The 21232-nt window shown below is 51.0% G+C and overlaps 1 protein-coding gene across 1 annotated transcript in view; it reads left to right on the top strand.

Moving 5' to 3' along the window:
* The window catches only part of PAIP1 (poly(A) binding protein interacting protein 1), an 816787-nt gene that overhangs the window by 664384 nt on the left and 131171 nt on the right, over positions 1 to 21232 (top strand). Inside the window, exon 8 of the mRNA XM_069627237.1 lies at positions 10112 to 10229. Coding sequence (XP_069483338.1) covers positions 10112 to 10229 — 118 coding nt within the window. The remainder of the gene's footprint in view (positions 1 to 10111; positions 10230 to 21232) is intronic.

Genomic DNA, 21232 nt, shown 5'->3' with positions numbered 1-21232 from the left:
ACTGTGTCGACTGCCAGTCGCTCACGGCAAAGGCCTTGCGGGAACGCAAGAAGAAGCTGTCAGTAGGCCGGGTGTCTAAGCCCCGGAAGTCGAGGTCTGCGGGTCTTTCGACGGATGACTCGAGGGGCGACTCTCCGCGTCATCGTCGGAAGTCCAGTGGGTCTCCTTCCAGGAGTCGGTCTCGCCACTCTTCCGCCTCTTCGAGGCATTCCCGGAAGCGCCGGCATAGGTCGCCTTCCCCGTCCTCTTCCGAGGACTCCGCCCGTCGGCGGGTCGCTTATCCCTCCATGCAAGCGACACCGGAGGAATGGGCTTCCTTCGGGAAGCAGATGCTATCGATTCTTGAATCCGTCCGTCCGGACGGTCCGTCCGTGCCTCCGAGTGAGGTCGGTCGGTACCGGTCGAGAGACTCCGCTCGTACGCCTTCGGGCTCGGGTGGTCGGCACGGCTCGCGGGAGAGGTCCCGCTCGGACAAGGGTAGCTGTTCTCGCCATGCCCGTTCCAGGTCCCGGTCCTCGACGCGCTCGAGACCGTGTGATCCTGTGCCGTCTTTGAAGAAGATGTCGACGCCTGTGGCGCCGAGGTCGTCGACGATTTCTCTCGAGGCTCCGCCTCCGAGGGGGTCATCGACGCCGTCGGCGCCTAGGTCGTCGAGAGACACGCTCGGAGCTCCGGCTTCGAGACCTGTGTCGACGCCGCCAATGCTGCCGGCGCTGCAGCTGACATCGACGCCTTTTCTGCCGGCTCGTTCGGCGCCCTCAACGCCTTTCGAGGCGGTGGTGTCGGAGGGGCCCCGTGGCACAGGGTTTGCCCCTAGAAAGGCTCCGGCTAAGGTCAGGCACTGCTTTGGTCCCCAGAGGTCTTCCTCTCCCCGCCTGGAGTACATTTCAGAGGGTGATGAAGGCTCTGATGACGGCTTGGTTCCGGTTACGGTTCCAGATGAGCTTATCTCGGGCCATAGCCAGTTTGATGAACTGAGGCAATCACTGCATGATGCCAGTGGACTGGACACCTCTCCGGAGGTGGAGTTTTGTAGGCCGGAGCCTGGCACTCATGGCGATTCTTCATATCTGCGCCTTATGTCTCGGATCACTGAGTATTTGGGTTGGTCAGCTCCCCCAGGGGAGTTCCTTCAGGATGATCTCACAGACATCTTTGATCTCGGTCCCCCCGCTGACCCGGTTTTGCCGTTTCATATGGCTCTGCAGAGAAGGATGGCGGCGGCTTGGACTGCTCCGGAGAGTCTCCCGGTAGTGGGCAAGTCTTTGTCGCGAAAATACCGTCCAGCCAGGAGCGAACCCTGCTACTTGTCCAGGCACCCCACTCCGGAGAGTTTGGTGGTGTAGGCGGCTACGGCCCCGGCAAAGCAGGCGTCGTATCCTACCATCCCTCCGAATAGGGACAACAAACGTTTTGACGGCCGGGCGAAGAAAGTGTTTTCTTCGGGGGGTATGTGGCTTCAGGCAGCCAACTCCATATGTGCTTTGTCTCGTTTCACACACACTCTGTGGAACTGTGTTGCATTAGCGGGTGAACATATTCCCGAAGGGGACGAACGGGATGGTTTCCTTGCTATGTTTCAGGATGGCAAGGATGCCATGTGTGAGGCAGTTCAGTCGGGTTTGGACTTGGCAGATTGTGTCAGCCGGTCCATGGTGGCGAGCACCGTAATGCGCAGGTTTGCGTGGTTGCGGAAGTCTGGGTTCGCTCCTGATGCGCATTCACGGCTCCTCAAAATGCCCTTTGACGGTGAACATCTTTTTAGCAGCAAGGCTGACGAGAGCCTTGAGAGGTTGCAGACCTCCAAAGCTGCAGTGAAGTCGTTGGGCGCTGCAGTTCGCCAACCTCCGCCTTTTCGTCCTAGGGGACAGCAATGGAGGGGAGGTTCCTTTCACTATTACTCGTCCTTCAGTAAAGCGAGGGGAGCTAGCAGTCAAAGAGGACATCGTAAGAGTGCCAGAGGTGGAAACAAAGGTACTCGAGGTGCCAAGGCCGCTCGGGCAGTTGCCTCTTTGCCCTCAGGCGACGCCGCAGCCGCTACCACTCAGTCATGAGGCCAGGTCCCATGGTTCCCTCGTTGGGGGAAGGCTGGCATAGCATCTTGTAGAGTGGCAAGCCATTACTTCGGATGTGTGGGTTCTGGAGATCATAACCCACGGCTACTGTCTTCCTTTTCGCCAGAGGCCTCACGACAATCTACCAGGAAACCTTTCTTTGAAGTGTCCGGATCCGCTCCTTGCGCAGGAAATTCAAGCCCTGCTGGAGAAAGGCGCCATAGAACTGGTGCCTGTAGCGGAGAGGAACAAGGTATGGTATTCCCCTTATTTTTTGGTTTCGAAGAAAGACTGGGGATTGAGACCCATCATGGACTTGCGCGGTTTGAACAAACTTCTCCGGAAGAACAAGTTCAAGATGGTGACTCTTTCTCAAGTCCTCCAGGCCCTTCAACTTCAGGACTGGTTGGTGTCTCTCGACCTCAAGGATGCTTACTTCCATGTGCCGATCCATCCCAAGCACAAGAAGTACCTGAGGTTCGCGGTTGGCGACTCTCACTTTCAGTTTCGGGTCCTGCCGTTCGGATTGACCTCCGCCCCGAGGGTTTTCACCATGCCCATGGTGGTGGTGGCAGTGCATCTCAGGAAAGGGGGGATTCACGTCTACCCTTACCTACACGATTGGTTGATCAGGGGGAGCTCTCCCGAGCAAGACCTGGATCATCTGTCCGTCGCCTGCCACTCCCTTCACAGGCTGGGCTTCTCCCTCAATTTAAAGAAGTCCCATTTGACGCCAACACAGCGGCTCCAGTACATCGGAGCAGTGCTCGACACGTCCCTGGGGCAGTGTGTTCCTCCTCAGGTGAGGGCTCTTCACATTCAGCAGATGGTGAACAAGTTTCAATTTGCCTAGGATCTCCCAGCATCCGAGTTCTTGAGACTGCTCGGCCTCATGGCATCCTGCATTCTTCTGGTGCCAGAGGCTCGTCTACGAATGAGATCTTTGCAGTGGGCACTCAAGCTCCAGTGGGATCAGTCTTCCGGCAGGCTGTCGGACCCTTTTCAGGTGCCGCCCTCGGTAGCCCGGGACCTTCTATTGTGGGCCGTCGAGGGCAATCTGATGAAGGGGGCCCCATTTTGGCTGCCCTGGCCGGAGGTGACGATCGTGACGGACGCATCCCTCACGGGATGGGGAGCTCATGCCAACGAGTTGACAGTCAGCGGTCGTTGGTCTCCATCGGAGTCCAGACTCATATAATTCTGTTGGAGCGGAGGGCCGTCAGGCTAGCCCTGAAGGCTTTTCTGCCGACTGTGCATGGAAAGAGTGTCCTGATTCTAACGGACAACACGGTGGCCATGCACTACCTCAACAAAAAGGGGGGGGGCAGGGTCACTTCCGCTGTGCAGGGAGGCGATGCAGCTCGAGTTCTGGACCATCCAGCAGGAAGTTTCTCTCTCAGCGTTTCATCTGGCCGGAGACGACAATGAGACGGCGTATGCTCTGAGCAGGCAGAGCACGATCTCTCACGAATGGGAGCTGGCTCAGGAGATTCTCCTGGAGATATTCGCCCTTTGGGGGATCCCTCAAGTGGATCTCTTCGCCTCCAGTGTCAACCGGAAGTGCGAAGGTTTTGCTTGCGGGAATTTCCTCCTAAAGGAGCCTTAGGAGACGCGTTCGTGGTGGAGTGGTCATTCCCACTACTGTAGGCGTTTCCTCCAGTCCCCGTCTTCCCGCAAATGCTGCAGAGGTTACGGAGGTTCGGTTCCCGGATGATCCTCATTGCTCCGGTGTGGGCCCGGAGGACGTGGTACCCTGACCTTCTCGACTTGTCCATCTGCCCTCCACGTCGTCTTCCCTACCGAGACGATCTGCTCTCACGGGAGGGGGGGGGGTCAGGTTCTCCATCCAGAGGTCAGATCCCTCAACCTTCATGCTTGGCTTCTAAAAGGTTGAGGTATAAGGATTGGGACCTCCCTGAAAACGTGATGGAGGTGTTGCTCTCGGCAAAGCGGCCGGCAACAAAGTCTCTGTACCGTTGCGGTTGGAGAAAGTTCTGCGACTGGTGCAGAGTTAAGAATGTGGATCCTTTTGATTGTGATATTCCCATGGTTCTGTCTTTTTTGCTTTCTTTGGCCCACAGGGGCTTGCAAGTGGGGACCATTAAAGGTTACCTGGCGGCGCTGTCCATATTTAAGCGCTCGTCTGAAGAGTGTTCCTATTTTAAGATTCCTTTAATTTCGCAGTTTTTGAAAGGGCTCACTAATGTGTTCCCTCCGTCACCTTTTCTGGTGCCAGGTTGGGATTTGAACCTTGTTCTTAAGTTTCTTATGGTGCTCCGTTTGAGCCTTTACATTCTTGCCCTTTGAGGCTGTTAACTCTGAAAACTGTGTTTTTGGTTGCGGTTACTTCCGCTCGCAGAGTGAGTGAGTTACAGACACTTTCAGTTAAGCCACCCTTCACTGTGTTTCACAAGGACAGGGTTGTCCTTAGAGTTCGTCCTTCTTTTCTTCCGAAGGTGGTTTCGGAATTTCATTTGAGCCAGAAGGTTGTTCTTCCGGCGTTCTATCCTCCTCCACATCCTGGTAAGTAAGAGGAGAGGCTCCATAGGCCTGATCCTAGGAGAGCGTTGAGCTTTTATATTTCGCGCATGTCCCGGATCAGAGTGGACGATCAACCTTTCATTGGTTAAGCTGGAAAGCGTTTGGGACAAGCTGTGACGAAACAGACTGTCTCATTGGATTATTTTAGCTATCTCAGAGTGTTACCGCTTGGCGGGTAAGGACCCTCCGGCTGGCTTGCGGGCCCATTCTACCAGGGGAGTGGCTGCGTCTACTGCCCTGCAGAGGGTAGTTCCTATTCGTCACATCTGTGATGCAGCCACCTGGGCTTCAGTACATACTTTTGTACGTCACTACTCCCTCGATTCCATCAGAGGGCAAGATCTGGCCTTTGGCAAGGCAGTTCTCTATTCCGCAATTTGATTGGGCATGCTACATTTTTAGTTGCTTTCTTACCTGGTAACGTTCTTTCGATGGGATGGTCCGACGACTTATTCCATATCGCTCCCTCCCTGCCTTCCCCGCTGCAGAGTTTCTTTTCCGATTGCAGCTTGCGTTCCGCAAGGCTCTGTGTGTCTAACTGGCAGAAAACTGGTGGCACACGTTCTGGGGAAAAAACTATAACTGAGGCTATGGGCGTTGTGCGTCCTACTTATCACATCGGGTGACGTCGGCCGTCGGAGGAGGTCCTCGGGGACGGCGCATCGACGGAGGACGCAGACGCTAAAGATTTTCCGAAGCAGCACAGCTGTGGACATTACCTGTCATAGATATGGAATACGTTGTCGGACCATCCCATCGAAAGAACGTTACCAGGTAAGAAAGTAACTAGTTCGTCTATATTTTTAATATAACACCTGTGTGGAGTAATTTGTAAGTGTCCTTGCTTTGTGTACTCATTGAGGTCTTTCCGTCACCCTCACACCTCTTGAGACTTAGTCTTGACTGCCGCCAATCGCTACCCTGATTGGTCTGGCTTGTCCAGAGGTTACCCTGTTCCAAGAAACTAGGCTGGCCTTCTGAACCTCTGACCCGCCAGGTCCGAGTTCAGAGATCCATCTTAACAGTCACCACGGACACCTCCCAAAGGGTTGGGGAGCCCACATAGGGCAGTCTCACGCCATAGGCCTTTGGCTCCCAGAGGAGAAGGATTTGCACACAAATGTCCTCGAGCTCTGTGCGGTCTTCTGGGCCCGCAAATCGTTCCAGCTGCAGTTAAAGGGGAAAGTGGTGCGGATCTTCAGACAACACCACCACCAAGTTCTACATCTGCGAGCAGGGCGGGACGCGCTCCCCCGCTCTCTACCTAGAATCGCATGCCCTGTGGCGCTGGGCTATTGTTAGGGCATGTTCTTTGTCCCCTTTCACCTGGCGGGCACCAAGAACACATCAGACTCGCTCAGCAGGGAGCTGCGCTCCTGCCACGCGTGGGAACTTCAACAAGCGCAGGTGCCTTCTCTTCAGCAGGTGGGGTCCTCCCTGCATCGACCTCTTCGCCACAGCTGCCAGCTCTGAAGTTTGTCAGCAGGTACCCTCAGCTGAAGAGTCTGGGGGGATGTCTTCTTGTTCCTGTGGGCCGGGCTCTACCTGTATGCCTTACCTATGCTGCCTCTTCTGTTACGTGTGATCAACACATGCAGATGTTGCCACTGCAGGATGATCCTCAACTCGCTGGTGTGGCCACGGCAGATCTGGTACCTGAACCTGCTCCATTTGTCTGCGGCTCTGTCCATATGGCCGCTGCGGCTTCCCGACCTACTCTCCAGTGAAAACGGAACAATACTGCACCATGACTCAACGCTGAGCCTCACGGCCTGGCTCATGCAGCCACAGAGTTTGGTCCCTATTCCCTGCTGCTGGAGTGCAAGAAGATTCTGGACAAGTCCAGAGCGTCCTCTACGTTGTTTGTTAAAGTCATAAATGGCAGCACTTCCGTGTGGTGCAAAACTCAGAAGCCTACACCTGCGAGTGTCTGCTCTGCAGCTCCTTTCGTACCTGCTTTTGCTGGCCAAGGCTGGCTAGCTGACGCCTCCATCAAGGTACATCTCGCTGCCATATCCCAGTACACCCGGGCACCGTGCAAGCTCTCCCTGTGGTCACACAGGCTCGTCAAGGAATTCAATGGCCTCTTCAGGACCTTTCCTCCAGTGAAGGCTCCTGCCCTGGCTTGGGAGCTTAATGTTGTGTTGACTAAGCTAACAGGGTGGCCATGCGAACCGATGCACCAAGCCCCGCTGAAACTTCTCTCGTGGAAGATGGCTTTCCTGGTCACCATCACCTCAGCCAGAAGATTCTGGGAAAATCCAAGCCCTCTCCTGCAAGCAGCCATACTTAACCTTCCATGCCACAAATGTGGTGCTGCAGACTCAAACCACCTGTATGCCAAAGGTTCATTCAGGTTTCCATCTCAAGGAACATTTGATTCTGCCAGTTTTCTTTCTGAACCCTTCCTGGGAGTCCGGAGGATCTTCCTGGAGTTCTAGGCCAGCTTAAAAGCAACACACACAATATTCCTCTCCCTGGCTATACAGTTTCCAGCAGCAACTATGTGGAAATTCAACCAGCTCAGAGGTGGATGACCAGGTGGCTTACTTTGGAGTTGATTGGTCCCACCAACTCAAAGGGAGAAGTCGTCCTTGCAGGGGCATCTCTATCAATACGAATTTGGAGTTTCAGCACAGCAGCAGGGTTTCACCAGGCAAACCAACAGTCCATGAGTTGCAGCAGGCGTCCTCTTCCAGTTCTTCGGCACCTTCGTCCAGTGGTCGACTCTGCCTTCCAAGCCAAAATCCTCGCCTTTTACTCAGTTCTCTCCCATTCATTCCAACCTAGCTGTCACTCACCCAGCAGGGTGGCTGTCCTTGCCAGACATTCAGCCAGCCAATCACTACAGAGTGCATTTGGGTCTCCTAGGAGACTAAGCACAGGGAGTTTCGGGCACCTCCCTCACTTCCTGCTTAACCCAGACACCCTGGAGCCAGAGGCGGGCTTCACTCGTGAATCCCGCCAAAGGCAAAGCGAACAATGGGTCTAAACCTGGTTTGGCGCGCAGAGTAAATCTCAAGAAGGACCTTTCCACAAAGAAATGGCGAAAAAAGAAGACTGGGGCCATTTTGACAAAAAATGGCACCCTTGGGTGCTTTACTGCAGCTGCGAGCGCAGCCCGCGATAAATGCACACTGTGGTAGTTAAAACAAAACCACTGCCACCAGCCATTCAGTGAGGAAAGGGTAAGATAAAAATGTTACATGAGAAGCTAGACAAAGGGGATACTAGGTAACCCCTCCAGCACCCTATTGTAAGATAATGTGTGCTGGGTCTAGAAAGTTACAAATGTAAGTAAAGTCAATTTCACTTTACTGCTCTGGGAAACAGTAGTTTATCCCAGAGAATGTATTTAAACCTTAGGGAAATATGAAAGACTTCCCTGTGCCACTGCACTGAAGGTGCTGTGTGACACAATGTATAAGATGATGCCTATGGAGTTTGTCAGGCTCCATAACCAAAAGAAACACAAAAGTCAGAAATCACATTAAAGTATATGAGAGAGTGGGGAAAAAAGGGTCTTGGTCTCTCGAGGTTAAAAAATCAAGTCCTCAAAATCCAGAAAAACTGCCGGGGTCTATAAGGTGGTGGGAATTAGCACATTTCTGAGAATTCTCCCTAACACCACCGCAGCCCGGGACTGGCTGGTCACGGATGCATCCCAGAAGGGCTCGGGTGTTCACTGCATGGATCTACAGGTAAACTGCCTTTGGTCCCTAGTGGAACGCCGGTGGCACCTCAACAGGCTGGAGTTACGAGCGATCAGGTTATGGCTTTTGCACCTTCGCTCAGGGGGAACCATGTCCTGATTCTGAGGGACAACACAGTGGCCATGCCATTACCTCAACAAGCAAGGGGTGTGCGGTCCCTGCCCCCTATGCAGGGAGTCCTTGCAACTGTGGTTGGAGAACGAGATCTCTGCTAATGCATGCCCATCTAGCAGGACCGGGGAACAGGCTGGCGGGCAGAGCATGGTCTCATTTTCTTTCAATCGATTCTTCTCCCGCAGATTCCTCATCCTCTTCCCCCTCCCATCATGCCCTGATATTAAAGTGGTTGCTGAGGTTTCTGTTGTCTTTGCACAAGTGGGAAACCAACTTAAGGTTGTGACATTTTCTTTGTTAGGCACATTCTGGTGCTCTGCTGATTGTGTACGGTCAGTTTTTTGCTAACTGTACAGTCTGTTTTTCACAAAAAAAGTAATCTTTATTTGGCTTCCCTTAAGCCGAATTTTTTGGATTCTTCTTCCGCGGCTGCTGAGTTCGGGGGCCAAAGAGGGCTGCTAAGGTGAGAAACTGAGGTACAGGGTTTTGTGACGGTTGTATGTAATACTGATGTCATATCCGGAGTCTAGACATTGATTCGTACTGCGCCCCCTGTCAAAGTCTCTGATGGATATCCCTTCCAGCATCAGCTGCTCAGATGAGGAATCTGCAGGAGAAGAATCCATAAACACTGGTAAGTAATTTCTTCTTTTGTGGCTTGCCAATTGGTGCTGGTCACCTCTTTGAAACACTTGTGAGCTCTTTTGTGAGAAAACACAGGGATGGGAATTCCAGAGGACTTCCATACATCCAATCCCCTGCTAGACACAGGCAGAACCAACCAGAGCTCTTCAGTGAGTTCCAGGTTTCTGGGCTTAACAATGAGATCCCATTGTAGGGCTCTTAGGAAGCAAGGAGGCGCTCCCAGTTAGATAAAATAGCCATAAATGATGCAGCACTGCAGTCAGTAATCAAGATAATGTGTGTGCGTGGTGACTCGCCCAAGGCTACCAAGGGGCACCTATGCAGTACCCCTGCCCTAGGAGTTATAAGTGGTTTCAAGGAGGCACAAATGGTAGTCACGCCCCCAGTGAGACCTGCATCTGAATAAAAGCAAAATTAAGGGGACTTGTAAAAGTGGCAAAAAGTGACTTGCTTTCCAACACCTACTCAGCCAAACAAAAGCCGGTGTCCCTTCTGTACATCACCATGTGACAATCCTGTTGAGCGAATGTCGTCCTATAGCCTTGTGGTTCAGACCAACAAGCAGGACTTTCTGACCCTGCAATACTCACCAGTATGCTGCATTGACCCCTGTCTCACTTTAAATTTACACAAGATACATTTTCATATCAGCAATAGGTAGACTGATCTTGTATTTAAAGTAATGCTGTGATGCCCTGTTTTTGGGTCACTCCCTACCATCCCTCCTAAAATTGGGTGTCATCGCTTATCCACAGCTACCTCTTGGAGAGCCAAAGAATGTTTAACGATGTCTTCTTTTTTGCTAAAATGGTCCTTCGACAATATGACCAGAGGGCCGTTAGGGTCCGCCTCAATACTGTGGCCCTTTGACGCATTTCTTTTTCTGATGGATGGCCTCTGTTTCCTTGTAGTTTGCTGTCCATTCCTACATTCTGTCAGCAACATAATCCACAGTAATAGAGCATGTACCCGAAAGCTAGAGGTATGTTTTGTGCCTAGTTTACTGTTAATGCTTATAGAAATGAATACGTTTATGTATTGCAGAGATGTGAAACAAATGCTTTTGAAGTTAGTAGAGCTCCGATCAAGTAATTGGGGAAGAGTTCACGCAGCCTCTACATACAGTGAAGCAACGCCAGAAAATGATCCTAACTATTTCATGGTATGTTGTATTTAGATATTTAAAACTTCATTGATTTCTTCGTTTAAAATGTGACTGCAATCTTTCTAATGGATGAATCTACCTGCAGATTACTTGTGTAAAAACATATTTAGCCACTAGACTGACTGGGGGTATTTTTAGATTTGTAATACAAACTGGGCACCAGCTCAAGTGCCATACGACTAGTCCTCATGCGTGTGTGAGATCATCCTGGAAGTGATATACATGGCTGCTTCACTGATTTCACAATGTTTTTCTGTGTGCAACTGCAACGCAAACACTTGGATATATCTGCTCATCATGGTTTTTCTATTTTTTCCAACTGTATTACAAGCATCTCATTGATCTGTAAAACACAGCTAACCCCACAAATGAGAATACATATAGTTGGTTGAAATTTCCAGAACCTGAGATGATATACAGATTTCACAAATCTAACAGACATAGTGACTTGAATTCTATTTGGACAGTGCAAGTTCACCAAATATGTTCCTGTTAGCTGTAAGAAGGAAAACCATGCAGTGTGAAAACCTTGCAGTGTGTTATTCAAAACATGGGTTATGTTTTCAAGTACCAATGTGTTCTAGCATATTGAGCCACATCATCTTAGAGGGCGTTTCTTAGTTTGAACAGGGGAACACAATGCACCACTTGGCTAACAGTAAAGTGTTCAGTCTATTATCTATGGGGAAAACTGCTCCCTCTCAAGGCTCCAAGCTCACAGGAGCAAGTACTAAGTGACCTCCAGATACTATCCTATCTAACCACTCTCCCTATCCCCTGCGCTCTCTCCCCAAACTGTGGATATAACCTCCAGACATAAAAACCTTGCAGTTGTGTGAATACTCAACTTCTCCAGCATGGGGTCTGGCATGGATTCACATGCTCGTGAATATTCTCCGTCGTCAGGCTGGGAATCCTCGGTAAAGAAAAAATCAGTATCAGTTTCGTTTCTGATCTGTCTTTCTTAGAAGTAACCAATTACTGGTGTCTGGGTCATACTGCCCCCAGCCAATGACGGCCCTCTCCCTAAGCCCCGCCCCTGGCACCCATCCTCAGATTTTTACAGCACGTTGAAGTGTTGGGAGTCCTCATGCTATAACTCTCCAGCTTTTACTGCGTGTTGTGTTTTTTTCAAAGAGTTTAATCTCATTTTTTCGGTCAATCAAGCCTCAAGCTCCACCGTTTCTACTTCCGATCAACGGGGACCCGTTTCGGAATTTTCTACGCCCCTCAAGGGCGAAGTTTTGTCGAGTTACGCTTCTTGGAGGATTCCAGAAGATCTGAGGCCTACCTCATGGACATGGCCCAGGACAAGGGAAGCTCGACACCTGGATCCAAGCTGTTCAAGAATTGCCCTGGATGCAGATTACAGAATGTTTTCAAGGAGGATGAGCATTCGAGATGTCTCTACTGCCTTAACAAAGACCAGATGCACATGGAAAAGGACTGTGCGTTTTGCAAGAACCTGTCGGAACGGACTATGAGGGATCGTCAGACCCACCTCGCCAGCTGCCTGGAGAAGGGCTCAGCAGGTGAGAAGAAGTCCGAGCAGTCTTCTAATTCCTGTGAGGGCGCCCAAGTGACGGGGGCCCAACAGAAGGCAAAGCACTGTGATTCCGCGGGCACCGGCAGCGCCGAAGGGTCGGGCTCCTTGGCTGCCAGGCAGGGCGCACTCTCACCGACACCATCAACCATGAGCCAACGCTCTGGCTCGGGGAAGAGAAAATCCGAGAACCCGGCTAAGCTTCTGGAGAGGCCCCGGTCGATCTCAAAGGGATCAGCCGAAGGGGAGCGAGGCAGTGACCCCTCCCCCAAGGTGAAGGCCTCAAGCGCGCCCAAGGTGGTGAAGGCCTTGATCCACCCAGTGAAGGCTTCTATTGAAGGAGTCGCGGCGGCCCTGGCGAAGCCTGTGGAGGCTAACCCAGTGGATGTGACCTCAGGGCCCAGAGTTTCCCTGGCACCACGAGGGAATCCTCTTTTCAGCCCATCGATTAGACCCCCGCGGAAAAAAAGGGGGGAGGGGGCGTTGGCTGACACGGATACAGCCTCTGAGGAGGAGCTGGTTGAAGTCGTGAAGGGCCTCAACAAGAGGTTCGAGGAGGTCCGGTCCCACGAGGGGAACCCTGAGGAGGCGGACGAAGAGAGCGACGGAGGCGCCGACGAGACTCCCGTGGAGGAGGAGCAACCGTCACACCCGTCGCAGCCAGTGCCCGAGCCTCAGGACAACCCGGTGGCCATTTTGATGGCAATCCAAACCTTATGTACGGAGATAAGGACGAGATTGCCCCTCACCCCTACGGACGACCCGACAGAACCAGGCCCGTCGGGAAGCCCTCTGAACAAGCGAAGGAGAGTTCACCCCTCCCCGCCCCCACCGTTCCAGCCCTCGCGGCCTGCTCAGCCTTCAACTCCTTCCCCTGAGCCTAGGGATGACACGGGAACGGATACGGCCACGACGGGGACAGATGACGGTGGTGACAACGGGATGGGGCTTCCATCACCACTCTCTCGGCCCTCCCCGCCCAACGAAATTGGCTCCTTCCACGCCATGATTGCCAGGGCATCTGAACTTTTTCGGCTCTGCCCGGAGGAACAGAAGAAGGAAGGTTTCCTATATCAGCGGCGCGAGGCCAAGAGGAAGACTGTCCTCGCGGTACCATTGATTGACGACATCTGGGAGGAGGGACTTGCTCTCCTGAAGAACCAGTCCACAATGCCTGCCAAGAGGGACCGGTATGAGAAGAAGTACCAGGTCCCCGATTCCGCCCCTTTGTGCCTCAGGGCACAGCCGACCCCGGATTCAGTCGTCTCGGCGGCAGCCAAGAAGGCGCTGGGGCGTCATCTTCTACTTCGACCTCCCCACCGGATGGCGAGGGAAAGAAGCTAGACGCCGTGGGACGAGTGATCTCATCTGCGTCAACGACAATTAAGGCGGCCAATGCCCTAGCGATTGTGGCCCTCTACGACAGGGAGCTGTGGTATAAAATCGCTCCCCTGCTGGACTTCCTACCGGACGACAAGAGGGCGGAGGCCCTGGAGATCCTATAGGAAGGTGAGGTGGCGTCGGACCATGCCATAACCACGGATATCGCTGACACCGGATTCCGCCAGTTGGACAACAGTGTTTGCCTTTGATGGTGGGGAGTGCTCAAGGCAACTGATTTCCGCCAGGACGTGCAAACCAGAGTTTTGGACATGCCCTTCGACGGGAACAACCTGTTTGGAAAAACAGTGGATGAGTCACTTCAGGCCATCAAGACCGGCACGGAGACGGCTCGGGCCTTGGGAGTGGTGCAGCGACGACGGTCGCCCTTTCGGAACGCTAGAGGCAGACAAGGTGCTTCCAAGGGATCCGGCGGCGGCTCCTCGACATGTCGCCAGGCGGTCAGCTCCTCGTAGGAGGCGGCCTGCAGAGGATGCGGCAAGACCCCGGTGGGAGGCCGGATGGTGAAGTTAGCGTGTGGGAGTCCATCTCCACTGACCGTTGGGTGCTGGATGCCCTGGCCCACGGGCACACTCTCGAATTTCTAAAGAAGTGCCCCCGCATTCCTCCCATAGCCAGGAAGGAAAATCACGTCCCTCAACTACTGTTAGAAGTAAGGGCGATGCTCAAGAAAGGTGCCATCGAGCTCGTCCCGAAGAGGCTCAGGGGCTCCGGAGTATACTCAAGGTACTTCCTCGTCAGAAAGAAGACAGGCGGTTGGCGCCCCATCCTGGACCTGCGGTGGTTAAACAAATACATCAAGGCGCAAAGTTCTGGATGGTCACCCTCCAGCACATGCTGGGATTGCTGGAGGAGGGCGACGTCGGAGGAAAGGACGAAGGCCATCTTGGGCAAGGTGCAGCGACCTGCTGGCCACGGACGTGGCCAGGGTGAGATCCATTAAGTCCCTGCTCGGAATGATGTCCTCATGCATCTACCTGGTGCGCCTGTGCAGGCTACGGATGCGTCCTCTCAAGAGTTCCTCGACGCCCGTTGGATATAAGCGACGGCAGCTTTGAAGACAGGATCCCGCTCAACTAGGCTTTTTCCACAAGCGATCCGATGGTGGGGCACCCGCGCGCATCTCGCGGCGGGCAAGGACTTTCAGACCCCGGTACATCAGGAGACAGTGACGATGGACGCCTCCCTGGAGGGATGGGGAGCACACATCGGAGATCTGCACGCGAGAGGCCTTTGGCTCCCGGAGGAGTGGTCACTCCACATCAGCATCCTGGAGCTCGGAGCCGTGTTCTGGGCCCTCAGGTCGTTCCTCCATCCCTCAAGGACAAGGTGGTGAGGGTCTTCACCGACAACACCACCACGATGTTCTACATCCGGAAGTTGGGAGGCACCAGATTCCCAGCCCTGTTCAAGGAGGCCCAGAATCTGTGGCACTGGGCCGTCGCCCAGGGGATGTTTCTGCGGCCCTTCCATCTAGCAGGAATAAAGAACGTCCTTGCCGACTCACTCAGCAGGGAGCTGCGCTCGTGCCACGAGTGGGAGCTGCGTCAGGATCAAGTGGATCGACTTTTCCAACGATGGGGTAAACCCCAGATCGACCTGTTTGCGACGGTGATGAACTCCAGTGCCAGAGGTTCGCCAGCAGGTTTCCCCAGCCGAGGAGTATGGTCGATGCTTTCTTGTTCCCCTGGGACGGTCTGTTCCTGTATGCATTCCCCCCCGTTGCCGCTCCGACTCGTCAACCAACTCAAGAGGTCCCGGTGCAGGATGATCCTCGTCGCAGAGAAGAAGGCGCCATCCTCCATCACGACCCGGAGTCGCTGAACTTGCAGGCCTGGCTCCTGCAGCACTAGAGTTTGGAGGGTACGTTATCCCGGCGGACTGCAAGGAGGTGCTTGCAAAGGCCAGGGCGTCCTCAACTCTCAAGTGCTACGGACACAATTGGAAGAGGTTCTCTGTCTGGTGCCGTGCACAGGAGATTAACCCTCTGCGAATTACGGCACCTCAAGTGCTGCCGTACCTGCTGTCGCTGGCCAAGGCGGGGCTAGCTCACGCTTCTATCAAGATCCATCTTGCAGCGATTTCCCGTTACACCAGAACTACGGGACGGTTATCCCTGTGGTCTCATCGCCTGGTGAAGGAATTTATGAAGGGACTGTCCGATCGTTCCCGCCAGTGAAGGCTCTGGCCCCTGCGTGGGAGCTCAACGTGTTGCTGACCAGGCTCATGGGGCCGCCATTCAAGCCTCAGCATTCGGCTCCGTTGAAATTTCTGTCGTGGAAAACAGCGTTCCTTGTGGCCATCACCTCTGCACGATGAGTAGGAGAGATCCAGGCCCTATCCTGCAAGCATCCATACTTGACTTTCCACCAGACGATAGTGGTGCTGAGGACGCATCCATCCTTTATGCCCAAGGTGCCGTCGGACTTCCACCTCAACTAGCCCGTGGTGTTGCCAGTTTTCTTCCCGTCGCCTTCGTCGCCGGCCGAGAGGACTTTGCACTCGCTGGATGTAGCTAGAGCGCTGAAGTTCTATGTGGACCGCACAGAGTTTTCGGAAGACATCACAGCTTTTTGTAAACTTTGGACCTGTAAATCAAGGGAAGGCACTCTCGAAGGCTTCCATTTCCAGATGGTTCTCCGGCTGCATCATGCACTGTCACCGGTTGGCAAACCTACCGTTGCCCGGCCGTCCAAGAGCCCATTCGACCAGAGCGATCGCTACTACTACGGCGTTCTTGTCTGGTGGGCCCCTGCTGGACATCTGCAGGGCTGCTACGCGGAGGTCGACCCACACCATCACGAAGTTCTACTGCGTCAACTGGGATTTCAAGGAGTCCAGAGTCGGCCAGGCAGTGCTGCACAACCTGTTTGCCTGATGGTGAGCCTGATGAGGAGGTAAGAGATGCTTAATGTTGAGTTGTTGAAATGCTTAATGTTGAGCCTTGCCGCCTCCCGTATTTATGCATGTGTGTACTGCTATGTATTCTTGTATTCATGAGCATGTGAATCCATGCCAGACCCCATGATGGAGAAGGAACAAGTTACTTACTTGTAACTGTTGTTCTCCAGCATGGGTCTGGCATGGATTCACATGCGGACCCTCCCTCCTACTCCTCTGCGGCTCTTCACTTGGTCATACTGCCACTTTACGTGCTACCAAATCTGAGGATGGCTGCCAGGGGCGGTGCTTAGGGAGAGGGCAGTCATTGGCTGGGGGCAGTATGACCCAGAGACCAGTGATTGGTTACTACTAAGAAAGACAGATCAGAAACAAAACTGATACTGTTTTTTTTTCTTTACCGAGGATTCCCAGCCTGACGACGGGGAATATTCATGAGCATGTGAATCCATGCCAGACCCATGCTGGAGAACAACAGTTACAGGTAAGTAACTTGTTCCATATATGGATAAAGGATCAGACAAGATCCACAACCCATTGCAGCATACATTTTTGTAATATATATTGGGTGTATAGTGCCCCAGAAATATTTTTAGATTATTCTTTTTTGGGCTGTTTTTTCACTGTTCTGACACATGTTTACCAAAATGAATAACAGTGGTCTGCCAAGGTACCTATACCTTCTCTTCTTATATTTCACAGGCACCACATTCTTCAATTTTGAAATAGTTGTATAGAACAGGACCTCTAATGGATTTCATTGCATGTATATCTGTGGGGGGTCCTTATTTTGATCTGCATATGTAATCCAAGATCCTTTGGGTTGGGGAAGGACTTATTAGTTCCTTTAGCCGATTGAGCATTGGAGGGGCGAGTGGCGGGGGCTGCGCTATCTTTGGTGAGGTAGATGTTAAAAGGGTTCTCTTGTTTATTATTAAAAACTGGATTGATGATTGTACTTGTTTGAGTGTGATGCAATTGATTTATTTGGATTTCACTTAAGGCTCAAGCGGACTTATTACGTGTATTCAGACTATGTGAACTTGTAATGGTATTGTTGATTAAAGCTTTCACATAGTTTAGAGCAAGTTGCATATGTTTACTTAGAACTGCATAGCCGCGTGAGGCGACAGTCAGCCATGGGTGTTTGATGCATTTATAGGTGTTGGGAAGTAGGTGCCAAGATGAAAACACTTAACAATTGAATTACTGAGAGGCAGAGAAAGATGAAAGCACTATTAACTTGCAAGGACCAAACCAGGCTAACACCGAACAGAGTGACGGGCACACGCTCAAACAGGTTTCGCGTAGGTGCGCCTACTCAATCTTTTGAGCTGTAAGGTCTCTTCATAGTGACGCAGTAAACAGCGCTACCCAGGTGTGACCAGGAAATGTAGTATGCCTTATTCAAAGTTGAAATCTCAATTTAAAAAATAGGTTAGCATTTGTTTTTACATTATTTTCTATCTCAGAAATCAAGAGACTTAAAATCAAGTAGGCAAGTAATGCATATTTTGAGCTGATTTAAAGTAAAACACGGTCTATAGAAACATGCAAGTAGAAGTACAGCACTGCAATGTAATCATGTCCCTAAAGATAGGTGATACAGATGGGTGTTTAACCTCATTCCAACATGTTTGCCCTAGAGAGACAAAGTGAGTCTGCTGAATAAAGGTTATGGAAAACAAATTACAAAACTCACTCTTACCCATTTTTAGAGTATATTTCTTGTCTACTTTAGCGGTTCCTTTTGTGCCTGCAGGGTGTGTGGTTAGAGAAAAGCCACAGAGAAAAAGGTATAAGGGTTTTTGCATTAATAAATGAGTGGAGGTAGAGAGGCGGCCGTAGCGAACCCAACCGTGCGAGCGAAGGATGCAACACAGCTTCCTCTTTTACATTAACAACATAAAATTGGATCAAGAACTGTAGTACATTACATAATCCTTGAAATTCATAGTTGCACCCCTCCCCATGGATCTTGAGCTTCCTCTACTTTGCTGTACTCTCTTAATCTTGCACACGCTCACTGCTGTTCCCTTGAACTTGATGCTTCTCAATAACTGGAGTATCCTTCTGATCATTCTCTCTATGGTCTTCCACCAAATCCTGTCATGAACCACACATTCCTTCTTACAATGCACTACTTCCACCATGACTTGATGTTATCTTATTCATGTTCCATCTCTCCCCATTTTCCAAATGCACACAATCCCCTACACTTTCTCACCCTTTTGGGACTTGGAAATCTTGATAATCCCTTTACCATCTTCCTGGGTAACCTTTCTGTGACCCAATCACCCTTTTGTATTCCAAGCATTTTAGCTCCACGTTTGTCATCAGTATATCTTTTCTGCTCCATTTGTTTATCTTGTACTCTCTCTCGTAACACTCTTTGCATTCCTACATCCCAATTGTATTGTCTTCCTTCATCTCTCACCCATCCTGGACACAATCTTTAGCAAAGCAATCCTCTGCACATTAGTTGGAAAGGGGTTACATCCGTTGCACAGTGAGGAGTATTTCGATAAGAAACAATGAACATGACAAGCTCCCTCTTGACGTTCCAGTTATTCTGCAGGCACATCTGTACCGATTCCTTCACTCTCCTATTAAATCTTTCAATCATGCCATTAGATTGAGGGTGATATAACGCAGTACTGTGAGAAACCTGAGGGTGTCTGCACTCCTAGACCGCCTGGATCCTCTTCTCAGGTGGCCAGGTAAATGCCATCTCTTTTGGATCCTGGCTCTGGGTAGTGGAGAAGCGAGGGAGGATCACATGGGTGGAGGGTCCTCTAAGATTGGGAGAGGGGTACCCACTTGCAAGACATGGTATCCTCTTCCCCTATTATTGAACAACCTAATCCTCCCCCGACCTTTATGGGCTACTACAAGACTGCTCCCCACATTTCCCCACAGGTGACATTCGAAAGTACTGGAACAAGGAAGAGGAGACTGAGAGTAATGAACACTATACCTTTATTTTACCATTCTGGTACTAGGACGAAGAAGATGCCTGCAGAGTGTGATGGGAGTCAGGCATGTCCCTTTTGATTATGGTCAGGCAAACATAATTAAGGGTCAACACCTGCAACCTGTTGGGTGGTTGCAGGTGAATAAAATTAGGGGCAGAGGACAGAACAGGGCGCAAAGGGAGGCCTGCATGGGAGAAACCAGCAGAGTACCCCTTTATGTGTAAAGCCAGCTGTGGTGGCACCGGAGCAGGAGCAGAACGCTGGCAGATATACCCCAGGGAACTTGTGGGGCCCAAGACAAGTGGCCTGTGCTGTCGCCACAGGTGTGGGAGCTTCCAGCACAGAGCGTGAGATGCAGGAGCTGCGGGCGAGTGGAGGAGAGAAAGGACGCAGTCCACGTCCGTGGAGAAACTAGTGCTCTCATGCATAGAAGAATGACCGGCATGTGAACAAGGCCGCACCAGACAGACCGCTGGCTTTGCGAGCAGAGAGGAAGCTGCGGGGACCATCGGAGGGAGCTGCAAAGAGCCGATGAGTGTCGGGGTGAGCACTTGGGATCCAGGTGGGATTCTGAACAGACCGAATACTTAACAGTCTTTGAAATAAAGTTCAACAAATGTCTATTTAATACCGAAACGAATGGAAACTTACAATTAAACATGAAAAAATGCATTTTAAACACAGAACTGAATGAAAAGGTGAACTTTAAATATAACAGAAGCGTATTGAATACCGAACTGAGTAAAACCTTGAAGTTAAATATATTAAATACTAAACGCGATAAAACCTTTGAGCACAGCAAAACCTAAGTGCCCATGTGAAACTAAACTATGGAAAAAGTGCATAGGTGGGAGAGGAATAAAACCCCACAAAAGGGAACTTTTATGGGTGAATTAAATGCGGCAAGGCCCCAGATTGACAAGAGGTGTGTGACAAATGGTGGCAGAATCAAGAGGTTGATGAGGAGAAGCCAAAGGAGCGTCAACTTGCATATAAAGCCAAGAGTTCAGCAAAGAGGAATTAAGTGAAGGTGGCTTCGTACACAGGGGCAGGAGCTGAAGAGTGTGGCCTCAAAAACCTAGGGATCCTGGTTGCACGACTTGGTATGGGTGGACCGTGTGGTCCGATAACTGCACCTAGACCAGGGAGCCCTGAATGAGTTGTGAAGCAAAGTGAAAGAAACCAAGGAGAAGCATTATGAATAAACTGGTGAAGCAAACCAGAAGGAGGGTCAAGTGAACCTCGAGATTTGTGGAACTGTACGTGTTGTCTTGAGGGCAAAGCCTCAAGATCCCTTTGCTTTTTGAACTGTGTTGCTTGGAACCTGGGGAAGGTAATCTTGAGACTTGTTGTGGAACTTTCTTGCACTTGGGTACGGAAAGCTGAAAGAAACCTGAGAGCTGTAAGAAGCTCTGTTTATTTTGTTGGTAATACCCCTACACATTGGTTAGCTTTAATTGTGAGGGCAAGAATAGGTTTTGGACAAGTAGCGAGATCCCACCTTAGTAAAGGGCAAGTTAGGCCTTCTACCATTCTGACATTTAAGTTAATAAACATCTTTTGTTTGAATTTTAAGTCTGTTGTCTGTGTCTTACTTCATGGTGCTAGACAGTACACATGTTCTACATTATGTTCACTCAAGAATTCCACCATCTCCACAGATTTAAATTGTACCCGTTATCTGACACAATTTTCTCTGGTACACCCTCATTAGCAAATAGTTTCTCTAAGAAAATCATCACATTCATGGCATTCATTTCTCCCATGGGTTAAACAGGCCATTTTGAATAGTAATCCATCACGCACACCAAATATTTGCAATCATCTGGTAACACTTGGAATTTCCCTCCACGGGCCTGCTGGCAAATTCACAGCTATTAGGCAAGATCGTATGTAGTACCCTTTGGGTGCACTACAACAACCCTGACCTCCTGGAATTTGAAACCCAACCTTTGGTATAAGTCTGTACTAAACAGGTTGGTAGCGTGTTGAGCAGCCAGGCTTATTTCAAGAGGGTTCAATGTGAGTTGTAGTTACACACATTCACAGTGACAAGTATTCAAATAAACTCTTAAACACACAGTTTCTTGATTAAACAATTATTAATTTAACAGTCAGAGTAAGCCTTATATAGGCAATATAATAGTAACACACAAATCGACTCCAAAATACACACTCTT

Source organism: Ambystoma mexicanum, chromosome 6p (assembly GCF_040938575.1).
Source record: "Ambystoma mexicanum isolate Mex_15411 chromosome 6p, UKY_AmexF1_1, whole genome shotgun sequence".
In the NCBI taxonomy this organism is placed as follows: Eukaryota; Metazoa; Chordata; class Amphibia; order Caudata; family Ambystomatidae; genus Ambystoma; species Ambystoma mexicanum.
Note: the sequence above shows the minus strand (reverse complement) of the source record. Positions and strands in the feature narration are given on the sequence as shown.